Source organism: Sinocyclocheilus rhinocerous, unplaced genomic scaffold (assembly GCF_001515625.1).
Source record: "Sinocyclocheilus rhinocerous isolate Xijiao unplaced genomic scaffold, SAMN03320098_v1.1 scaffold659, whole genome shotgun sequence".
NCBI classification, from domain to species: domain Eukaryota; kingdom Metazoa; phylum Chordata; class Actinopteri; order Cypriniformes; family Cyprinidae; genus Sinocyclocheilus; species Sinocyclocheilus rhinocerous.
The window spans coordinates 2,268,922-2,280,766 of NW_015652995.1; the positions used below are offsets into that span (position 1 = coordinate 2,268,922).

Genomic DNA, 11,845 nt, shown 5'->3' on the forward strand with positions numbered 1-11,845 from the left:
GAAGCATATTTGCATACATGTTTAGGACAAACAATTCTTGTACTTTTATACTCTAGAAATAGAATGATACTTACTAAGATATAGTATTGTGCACCGTCGCTTTAAGAGTAGATAGATAGATAGATAGATGGATAGATAGAAGCATAAAATGATGCCGTCATGCACAGAAAATAGTGTGCACTGTCGCTTTAAGAGCAGAGTAATTATTGTGTTTTCGTGATTCAAAAGGGGCGGCTCCGCCCACTCTGTGTTAGGTCGGTTTCGTTTCTTCGATCGAGAGTCGTTCTGCAATCTGCTGTAAATAAAGCTTTTGAAGATGGGCGCATCTAATGACAAACCTCTGAAATGTCCTCTGTGTTATGAGGAGTGTCGGGAGCAGGTGACGCTGGCATGCGCCCACAGCTTCTGTCGCGCTTGTATCAGAGAGTTGTGGAGCGGATCTCAGACCGGACCATATTACTGCCCCGAGTGTAGATACGAGTGCCAGCATCTGCCAGACTACACGGACGGAGCGTCAACATCTACAGCCACATCAAACACACGTACGTCCATTAACTGAGAACAAAATAAATGCTGACTTTGTTGACCTTGAACATGTGTATGTTATTATTGTAGCGCAAATGTGTAAGTTGATCATGGCGTTGTAGGCCACAACTACTCCTGTGTGTTGATCTGTTGTAGTTGATTAGTTGTTTGTCTCCTATCAGTTTCCAAGCATTATGCTTTAATAGTGAATAGGTTGATAATAAAATATTTTCACACTCTCACTACTAGTTTATTTAATTTGTCGAACAATGTCGAACAGTATGTACATGTCGGGAGAATTATGATATTTGTGTCTTTTTTTTTCAGTCATGACTATTTCCACCACAATATTATGGCAATATCAAATTATGCATTATATTTCGTAGCACGCTGTTATGGAAATTACATTTAAAAAAAATTGTTTTAGGATTAAAATATCTGAGATTTTAAAAAAAAGTTCTAATACACATTATTGAATAATATTTTTTTTACACTTTGTGTATAATTTTACAATTACTAATTATTTTGAAAAGCTGTGCAATAAAAAAATAACTAGCTCATTAGTGATATTTACCACACAGATAATTCAACTCAAGCTCCTCACTCACTCATATTCTCTTTGGTAAACAAGTTATTTAAAAAAATTATTTGGGGTAAAATTGTTTGTTGTGATGGAAATGATGCCACAGCTGATAGGTGTAATTTTTGAAAAATGTATTGAGTGAAATAATTGTCAGAATTTTAAAGAAATTGTACAAATGATTTTCATAGCTGAAGAAGATCGAAAGGGTCTATGACAGTTTAAAACAATAAAATATGTCAAATTGATCAATTAAATTATGAAATTATTAAGTTTTCAAGACAGTTATACTTTCTTTCATATATCAAAAATAAACAGTTGAAATGAGTTTTGTTGACCCCTTGAAAAAAAAGGACTAAAAATGCCCATAGCTGAAGAAAAACCCAGTAACACTTTATTTTACAGTGTCCTTGTTACACATTACGTGTACATACTGTAGCAATAATAATAATTTATGCATTATTACATGCAACTACTAACCCTAAACCAAACTCTAACCCTAAAGTATGTAATTTGTAAGTGTTGTAATTAATAATACTCAGTACTTAATTGTATAATAGACCTTAGCCAGGGTAGCTCCATATTAAATTTTTGATTTGTACTATTGTTTAACAACATACAGATTCTTCAGCTGACAAAACGTATTTCCATGAAACAATTTTGAAAGTTGTGAGTTGTGAAAATTACATAATCTAAGACTTTTTATACAGTGCATGCCATTATCTTAGCCACTTTTTCATTTGCATTAAATTCAATATGGCATCTAACCTGACTAAGGTCTATTACACTGTAACAAGGACACCATCAAATAAATAACCAAAAACCCTTATATATACATTAATGCAATACTATGTTTTCATGTAGATTGGCCATTCGGAAAGAAGCTGTACGACCGGCACTCAAGGAAATGGCACGGGAAGAGGAAGTTCAGTTCAGCATTCCACAGTGGTGGATACAGACTGGGCTCAGCAGCAAGATCTCATAACAACATCAGTCACTATGATGTAATCAGCATCACTGACTCTGATGAAGACACATCAATACCGCGGAAAAGAAAGGCCGCAGCAGACGAATGCTCTTCTGAAAGCCAGTCTCCATCAGTGGTTTGGGGGACCACCTCTACTAATGACACATCCTCACAACGCACACCTCCGGAAACAGATGAGATCACACCTCCTCAACTAGAATCATCTCCTGAGAGGAACACAAGTTCCCCTCAGCAAGACCAGCATGTTGTGGCTTCCTGCAGTGACACAGGCTCACCCAGGACAAGCAACACACCTCAGGGAGAAGAAGAACCCTTACCATCAGTCAATGCCAGCTCTCATACACCTGGAAGGCAGGAGGAGCCCCGCGGGATCTCTGCAACATCATCAGACAGACTTTCCAGGAGCAGTTCTGTGCCTTGCCATTACTGTTCAGAACAGAAGGTGGCGGTAAAGACCTGCCTTGTTTGTGGTGCCTCCATGTGCTCCGAGCACCTGCGGGCACACCTGGAAAAGCCGGTGTTCCAGAACCACCCGCTGGTGAACGCTGTGGAAGATGTGTCTCTCTGGAGATGCCAAGAGCACCAGGAGATGAACCGGATCTACTGTCGATCATGTGCAGTGTGTGTTTGTACTGTGTGTTCCCTGGTCGGGTCGCACAAGGGGCACGAGTGCATCAGCATCCGCGAGGCAGAGCAGGAGCTCAGGGTGAGAGACTATTGAATGATTTTAAGCACCATTTTTAAACACCATTTCCCCCTCTCCATTTTTAACTGGTGATTTAATACGTGGCTCAGAATTCAAATTACTAAAACTGTAGTTTTGTAGGCATATGATCTACAGTAGTACACTATTTTTCAAAAGTTGGTAACATTTATTGAATGTTTTTTAAGTAATTTTGATTAAAAAAAAATACAGTAATACTGTGAAATATTACAATTCAAAATTACTGTTTTCTATTTTAATATATTTTAAAATGCAATTCACATGAATAACAACATTTATTTGAAACAGAAATCTTTCGTAAATGTCTTGGTTCTTACTTTTGATCAATTTAATGCATACTTGCTGAATAGGAGTATTAATTTCTTACTTAAAAAAAGGTGTTGCTCATTGATTTATCTACATTAATTTCTCAGGGCTCACTGAAGGATGAGATGCAAAAAATACAAAAAACAGAAAAGTCCATTCAGGAAAAACTCTCGGAGCTCAGTGAGAAAAAACGTGGTGTCCAGGTAAGTGTCAGAATGTTTTGTTGATTTAGTTGTTACAGTTTAGAGAGAGGTTTTTATTGTTACATTGTTACATGATTTATCGTTATTAAAAATGCTTTCTTAAGATGTTCGTGTGTTTAAGCCCTCTTTGTCCAGTGTTGTTATTAACTAAAACTAAAACTATTAAAAGTCATTTTTATTAATTGAAATAAAGCTGTAATAAAATAAACTATCAGTATTAAATAAAGCATAAACTTAAAACACTTAAATTAAAATTAAAAATGTTGTCCTGGCAACTAACTGAAATAAAATAATTTTAAGTTGAAGTACTAAAATGACTAAAAGCTTTATTTGTAATTGAAAGTAATAAATTAGCATACAATAGCATCAGATAAAATGGTAAGTCTGTGTACACTTCCCTCATGTTTTGTGATTCTTGCAGGCAGGGCTGGAGGACGTGCGGGCAGCCGTATTGCAGCAGTATCATGCCATGCGGGAGGCTCTGGAGCAAGAGGAGGAGCAGGCATTACTCTGTGTGACCCAGGAAGAGGACAGAGTGCTGGGAAGCATTGAAAAGCAGCTGGACACATTACAGGGTGCCTTGATATCTAGCCAGAGCATAGTAAACACCCTGCAGGGAATGACCAGTGCTGAAGGGGCATCACAGTACCAGGACCAGGCCTTTATCATGGTATGACAAGCAGCAGTGATCTTAAACTGATAGAAATATCCAATAGAAATATCAATATTTTTATGCATATTTGGATACTTCAGGGCTCGCAAAATTTCAAAATCCCTGGTAACCCTTCGGGCAGGTACTCTTCAGATTTTGGTAGCCCGAAAATTAATTTAACTAGCCCAAATAAAAAAAGACCTTTTTTTTTAAATATAGAAAATCAGATAGGAGTTTAAATATCAATCAAAACTATTTTCAATACACAAATATCAACAAATATGAAGGAAGCAATTTTATTTCACTATTTACAGGGTATCTGCAGAATTTGGCAGGAGGAGCCCCGCAGGATCTCTGCAACATCATCAGACAGACTTTCCAGGAGCAGTTCTGTGCCTTGCCATTACTGTTCAGAACAGAAGGTGGCGGTAAAGACCTGCCTTGTTTGTGGTGCCTCCATGTGCTCCGAGCACCTGCGGGCACACCTGGAAAAGCCGGTGTTCCAGAACCACCCGCTGGTGAACGCTGTGGAAGATGTGTCTCTCTGGAGATGCCAAGAGCACCAGGAGATGAACCGGATCTACTGTCGATCATGTGCAGTGTGTGTTTGTACTGTGTGTTCCCTGGTCGGGTCGCACAAGGGGCACGAGTGCATCAGCATCCGCGAGGCAGAGCAGGAGCTCAGGGTGAGAGACTATTGAATGATTTTAAGCACCATTTTTAAACACCATTTCCCCCTCTCCATTTTTAACTGGTGATTTAATACGTGGCTCAGAATTCAAATTACTAAAACTGTAGTTTTGTAGGCATATGATCTACAGTAGTACACTATTTTTCAAAAGTTGGTAACATTTATTGAATGTTTTTTAAGTAATTTTGATTAAAAAAAAATACAGTAATACTGTGAAATATTACAATTCAAAATTACTGTTTTCTATTTTAATATATTTTAAAATGCAATTCACATGAATAACAACATTTATTTGAAACAGAAATCTTTCGTAAATGTCTTGGTTCTTACTTTTGATCAATTTAATGCATACTTGCTGAATAGGAGTATTAATTTCTTACTTAAAAAAAGGTGTTGCTCATTGATTTATCTACATTAATTTCTCAGGGCTCACTGAAGGATGAGATGCAAAAAATACAAAAAACAGAAAAGTCCATTCAGGAAAAACTCTCGGAGCTCAGTGAGAAAAAACGTGGTGTCCAGGTAAGTGTCAGAATGTTTTGTTGATTTAGTTGTTACAGTTTAGAGAGAGGTTTTTATTGTTACATTGTTACATGATTTATCGTTATTAAAAATGCTTTCTTAAGATGTTCGTGTGTTTAAGCCCTCTTTGTCCAGTGTTGTTATTAACTAAAACTAAAACTATTAAAAGTCATTTTTATTAATTGAAATAAAGCTGTAATAAAATAAACTATCAGTATTAAATAAAGCATAAACTTAAAACACTTAAATTAAAATTAAAAATGTTGTCCTGGCAACTAACTGAAATAAAATAATTTTAAGTTGAAGTACTAAAATGACTAAAAGCTTTATTTGTAATTGAAAGTAATAAATTAGCATACAATAGCATCAGATAAAATGGTAAGTCTGTGTACACTTCCCTCATGTTTTGTGATTCTTGCAGGCAGGGCTGGAGGACGTGCGGGCAGCCGTATTGCAGCAGTATCATGCCATGCGGGAGGCTCTGGAGCAAGAGGAGGAGCAGGCATTACTCTGTGTGACCCAGGAAGAGGACAGAGTGCTGGGAAGCATTGAAAAGCAGCTGGACACATTACAGGGTGCCTTGATATCTAGCCAGAGCATAGTAAACACCCTGGAGGGAATGACCAGTGCTGAAGGGGCATCACAGTACCAGGACCAGGCCTTTATCATGGTATGACAAGCAGCAGTGATCTTAAACTGATAGAAATATCCAATAGAAATATCAATATTTTTATGCATATTTGGATACTTCAGGGCTCGCAAAATTTCAAAATCCCTGGTAACCCTTCGGGCAGGTACTCTTCAGATTTTGGTAGCCCGAAAATTAATTTAACTAGCCCAAATAAAAAAAGACCTTTTTTTTTAAATATAGAAAATCAGATAGGAGTTTAAATATCAATCAAAACTATTTTCAATACACAAATATCAACAAATATGAAGGAAGCAATTTTATTTCACTATTTACAGGGTATCTGCAGAATTTGTAAAAAATAAATTTAAGGCAATTTATGACCCATTTTAAGAGCTACACAAGTCTTGGTAGCCCGACTGGAAAACACAATAGCCGCGGGATGTCGGGCTAGCGATTTTGCGAGCCCTGTTTTATTTTAGTAATGCAATTACAAATGCATATATGTAAAGCAACTGCTACTGTTTATTTCAGGAATACAGCAAGATGGCAGGACAGTAAGTAAAATGGTTCAGTTATTTGTTGATTATTATTTAATTATGTTTATTAAGTATAACTGTGTGATGTCCTCCTCCAGGCTGACTGAATTGTCTGACCCTGTGCAAAATCTTGACTCTCCTGAAGAGATAAACCATAACCGATTGGACTGTCTCAATGACTGGACTGAAAGGAGACTGGAGACTGTGCTCATATCACTGCCTCATCGAGACCCTTTCAGACTGCTGTGTGAGTCTTTTACACACTTCATACTATAAATCATACCATAATTCAGGTAGACCGTATAAAAAGTATAAAATGAGCTATAGTGATGATATTAACTCAGAACAAGCTCATTAAAGTTCTTTGAGATATTTTTATATTACTTTGACATATTTTGAAGCAGAGAACATTGAACAAAAAAATTAAAAATTTTAGAATTAGGTTCGGTTTTCAGTAATGGTGCAATCTAATATTTTCATGGGTCTAGGTTATTTCTAGGTTGTTGGTTAAATGTTAACATGAATAACAGATGTTTACACTGTCGCTGGTATCTGCTGTCAACATTTTATCATGGCTGTGAGGTTAAGTGTAGTTGTAACACTAGTTTTAAAATAAAATTTGCATAACTTAACTGAAATATTGTATCTTTAATGAGCATTTTAAAGATACAATTTAACTGAAGCATTTCAAAGCTTTTTTTTTTAGTCAGCTGATCAATATATGTTAGTAATTGTACAAATATATGTTACACATTATAATAAATGTTTGTAAATATTTATAATGTGGGTAGCACTTACACGTTTTCTTCAATCACATTTTAAGAAGAAATAGTATTATATTAAAGGGATAATTCTTCATTTACTCACCCTCAAGTTGTTCCAAACCTGTATGAGTTTCTATTCGGAACACAAAAGAAGAAGTTTTGAAGAATGTGGGTAACCAAACAGTTTCTGGTCCTCATTCACTTACATGGTATTTTTAATGGGGACCAGCAACATTCTTTAAATATCTTCTTATATGTTCAACAGAAGAAAGAAACTCATACAGGTTTGGAATAATCTGAGAGTGAGTACATGATGAGAGCATTTTGAGTGAACTACCCCTTAAAGGTGAAACTTTTCAGTAATATTAATAATTAAGATGATTGTAATGCTTAGCAATAAAATGTGATATTATGATAATTGTTTTTATTGTATTGTAATACTATAATGGCAAACAGGTTTTGGTTCAGTGAGATTCTTTTTTTAAGAAATAATACTTTTATTAAACAAGGATGTAAATTGTATGTAAAGACATTTATAATGTTACAAAATATTTATATTTCAAATAAATGCTGTTCTTTTTTAACTTTCTATTCATCAAAGAATCAAAATCAAAAGAATGATAAGAAAAAGAAAATTTCCTAACCATTTTCAACAATTAGATTAGATTGATTTCTGAAAGATCATGTAACACTTAGCAATGACTCCTGAAAATTCAGCTTTAAGATCACAGGAATAAATTACATTATTAAAATAGAAATATAATATTTCACAATATTACTTTTTGTTGCTTTTTTATTTTTACCAAATAAATGCAACCCTGTTGAGCATAAGCTTCTTTCAAAAACAAAAAAATCCTGCAGACTCCGAACATTTGAACTTTATATTTAGTTATATATATATATATATATATATATATACAGGTGCATCTCAATAAATTAGAATGTCGTGGAAAAGTTCATTTATTTCAGTAATTCAACTCGGTATATATATCTTCATTAAACTATTATGATAGTATTTTGTCATTTGTTGTCTTTGTTGCTCACATGTGCTGCCTGGTGAAGTGAAACTATTAATTGGGGCTACAGGAAGACTTTGGCAAACACAAATATTATGTTTGACAGCTGATGTTTCTGTCTGCAGATGGGATAAGCCCAACTCTGGATCCCGATACTGTCCATCCAAAGCTGCTGCTGTCGGATGAGAACAGGACGGTGCAGTACAGCGAGACCCAGCAGGACTACCCCGAGCAGGAGTCACGCTTCAACATTTTCCCTCAGGTGCTGGGCTCTCGTGCCATAGACGGAGGCCGCTGCTACTGGGAAGTGGAGGTCCCTCTGGATGAGGGCCGCTGGAAGGTGGGGGTCTGTGATGGGCAGATAGGCAGAAAGGGGCAAAAGGACATCTGCCGTATTGGCTTCTACCCCAATTCTTGGTGTATAATTTTTGAGAAGGGAAAGGTGGAAGCCCTACACGATAAGGTGGCATCACCTGTGTGTTCCGCTGAGCTCTGGAAGATTGGGGTGCTGCTGAATTTTAGTGAGGGTCGCTTGTCTTTTTATAGCGTGGCCAGGGAGGGATCTCTTTCTTTGCTCTACAGTTTTGAGCATACGTTCACTGAGCCACTGTATCCGGCGCTGGCGGTTTCTAAAACTCAGCTTAGCATCTGTGATATATTTACCAAGACCACTACAGACTAGACTATGTTTGTGCATTTATGAAAGGTTTTTATTGTAATGTTAACGGAATAGTTCACCCAAAAATGAAATTTTGCTGTTGATTTACCTAGGCTATACAAGATGTAGGTGACTTTCTTTCTTAGGTAGAACAGTAGCAGATTTTGAGCTGAACCCATCGTAATTGGTGATTCATAAAATCCAAGTCAATGGTGTACTGTCACTTTAAAAGTGAAAATAAATATTGAAGTCTTATGAAGCTAAACGATCAGTCTGTGTAAGAAACTGAACATTATTTACAACATTATTACCTGTAATCCATAGCCTCAGACAAATGCGCGAATGTGAACTTACACAACAGGATCGAAAGAAAATACCATTTCGAATAATACAAGTATAAATGTATTGCTAAAACCAAGCCACCTTCTGCATATGCTTCCTCCCTCTCTGTTGTAAACAACAACGCTGTCTGTTCACATCCACGCATACATCATATGAGAGAAAAGGTGAGAATACAGGACCCTATATCTGAGGCTATGAATTATTTGAGGGAATAATGTTCTAAATAATGTTTAGTTTCTTACACAGACCAATTATCATTATAAGACCTCAATATATCATCAGGAGCCGTGGGGATGTCATTTTGTGTTTTATTATCCGATATTTTCCTCTCAAAGTGACTCGCATTATATGAATCACCATGGGTTTACCTAAAAATCATCTTTAATGCTCTGCTGAAGAAAAAAGTCACCTACATCTTGTATGGCCTGAGAGTGAGTAAATAAACAGCATTTTTTATTATACTATTAAACTATTCCTTAACTATTCCATTTATATATAACTTGGAATGGTGTTTTTTAAAACAATCTTGCACAGCTTTTTTACTTTTTTCAACCATTTCTTGAGCTTCCTGTTATGTTTTTGTTAGGATTCATTTTGTAACTTTAGATACATAAATTGATATTTTTATACTGAGTAAAATATGAAATTGCACTGTATTTTCATATACACTAAAATCAAATGAAAGCCAGGCGAAATATTTGTCAGAAATCTGTTGAAGCTAAGCATTTCTAAAAGTTTTAATGAAGACTAGACTAAGTGAAACATTCCAAATGAAACTTTCCAAAAGAAAAAGTTATTTTCTGAAGCCTCAGTCTTATTTCAATCTAGAATGGATGTAATAATATACATTGAGTTTTTCAACATGGAACATGTTTCCTTTCATTATCCAGGATTTTTTAAAATATATATTTTTGCCAGTATCTCAAGCAATTTTCTGATGGTTTTGAAATATTTACTACCATATCTATGTAATTTTTTTATAGGTTATGCCAATGTTGAACTACTGTAATATTTCAGCCTGTCTATATTGTCCATTTCAACTCTAGGTGGCAGTATTGTTCAAGATCTAATGTTGACATTTAATTCATACTGAGAAAATCAAACAAAGAGAGTTTGAACTGTACTGCAAAGCTTAAGGAATTAAATTCAGATGTTTCTTAAAAATGGTCTGATTATTTTCAATGTTATCTGCTTCACAGATGTTTAACAGCACACATGTTTTTTTTTCTGTACAGCACTGTATTGTCAGAAAAGCTTTTCTCTTTTTGTGTGTTTTGTAAATAACGATATGCCCTTTTATTGTCATTTGAGCCACTGGTGGGAGGAGTCCATCAGGTGCAAGACAAAGTGAGAAGCGAGTCATCTGTTTTAAGAACATTTCTCTGTACCCTCTCACACAGTCCAATTCATTTCAAATCAATACAAATTGCCCGGTTAATAAAAACAAATTATAAGTGAAGAAAACATTACAATGAAGAGGTGATAAGACCCTTTTGGCAAGTCAATACATGCCTGTATTGACAGATTCAAACGACTTCTGCCATGCTGATAAATGATTCATTTGTTTATATTGTACATTTCTTAATTAACCTTTAGTTGACAAGTAAATCCAATTATTTTGATTACTTTAAATGTTAAGTACTCAGCCATACAATATTCTTTTCTATTTAAAAAAAAAAAAGTTAAAATTAAAAACATTTGAAAATCCCAGAAAACAAGCAATTTTTTGTAAAAAAATAAAAATAAAAATAAAAGTGAATTAAATCTTTTTAGAATGATTAAGATTTCTTTCAATTGTGGCTCTTGACAATCTTCTCCCCAAATCCTCATTGCCATAATGTGTCTGGGCATTTTCATATTTTTTTTTTTTTATTGTCAGTAATTGTTATTCTCCTATTATTCTCAATAGATGCTCATTACTGTAATACATTGCTTTAAAAAAAAATCAGCATAAATACAGTACAACAAATAATACAAAATAGGACAACCATTTATTTAGCCATTTACCATTTGTTACATTATAAATATATGCAATTTAAATTATATTATGCCTTATTACTGTATCTATCTATCATCTATATATGTAGTAATAAGAATTTGAGGGTAAAATGTGCTTGAATGTATTTTTTTTTAAAAGTCATGAATATAATGTAATCTTAAAAAGAAAAATTCTAATCTAAATCTAAAAAAATAATAAATAAATTGTAATGGGTCCTTTTTTATATAAGCACTATATTTTGTATTTCTTTCAGTTTTTGAGGTGAAATATAACTTTCAGACTTTCAGTCTTTCAGTCTGAATCTTTCAGTTTTGTGAGATTCGCCATTTTACTTTGAAATATTTCCTCTGAAGTTCCACCTCCACATTTATTTGGTAGAACATCTCTACAGGCAAACTAGGTGCACTGCCAGGGCAACAAACCTGTGCCCTAAGCCAGGCTGTATCTCAGCGGTACAGACATTTAGTCGAGGGTCATTTCGCTCCTAGCTGTCTGTGCACTACAGCCTGAAAACAGGTGCAGATCCGCTCCATCACTCTGCTGTAACTGGCAGAATCATCTCAGCTGCCTTACAGCTGCTCACCGTACTCTGACTGCTCACACGTTGTTTTTCTCCCAGTGTGAATTTACACAGATCAAAACAGCTGAGACATGAAGAGGACACCCAGTCCTACTGAGATAAAACTAATTCACTGGAGAAATTCATTT

The 11,845-nt window shown here is 35.2% G+C and overlaps 1 protein-coding gene across 1 annotated transcript; it reads left to right on the forward strand.

Annotated features, from left to right (window-relative positions):
• Window positions 1-240: 240 nt before the first annotated feature.
• On the forward strand, window positions 241-10,340 carry LOC107715243 (E3 ubiquitin/ISG15 ligase TRIM25-like). The gene is made up of 7 exons (XM_016521323.1): window positions 241-542; window positions 1,970-2,799; window positions 3,231-3,326; window positions 3,748-3,996; window positions 6,354-6,376; window positions 6,457-6,605; window positions 8,264-10,340. The coding sequence occupies exons 1-7, from the start codon at window positions 317-319 to the stop codon at window positions 8,818-8,820; spliced, it is 2,130 nt and encodes a 709-aa protein (XP_016376809.1). The 5' UTR covers window positions 241-316; the 3' UTR covers window positions 8,821-10,340.
• The last annotated feature ends 1,505 nt before the right edge of the window (window positions 10,341-11,845 follow it).

Coding starts and splice junctions, on each gene's coding strand:
- LOC107715243 (XM_016521323.1), top strand. CDS start 317: ATGGGCGCATCTAATGACAAACCTCTGAAATGTCCTCTGTGTTATGAG. Junction 2,800..3,230: donor AGGCAGAGCAGGAGCTCAGG/GTGAGAGACTAT, acceptor TTAATTTCTCAG/GGCTCACTGAAGGATGAGAT. Junction 3,327..3,747: donor AGAAAAAACGTGGTGTCCAG/GTAAGTGTCAGA, acceptor TGATTCTTGCAG/GCAGGGCTGGAGGACGTGCG.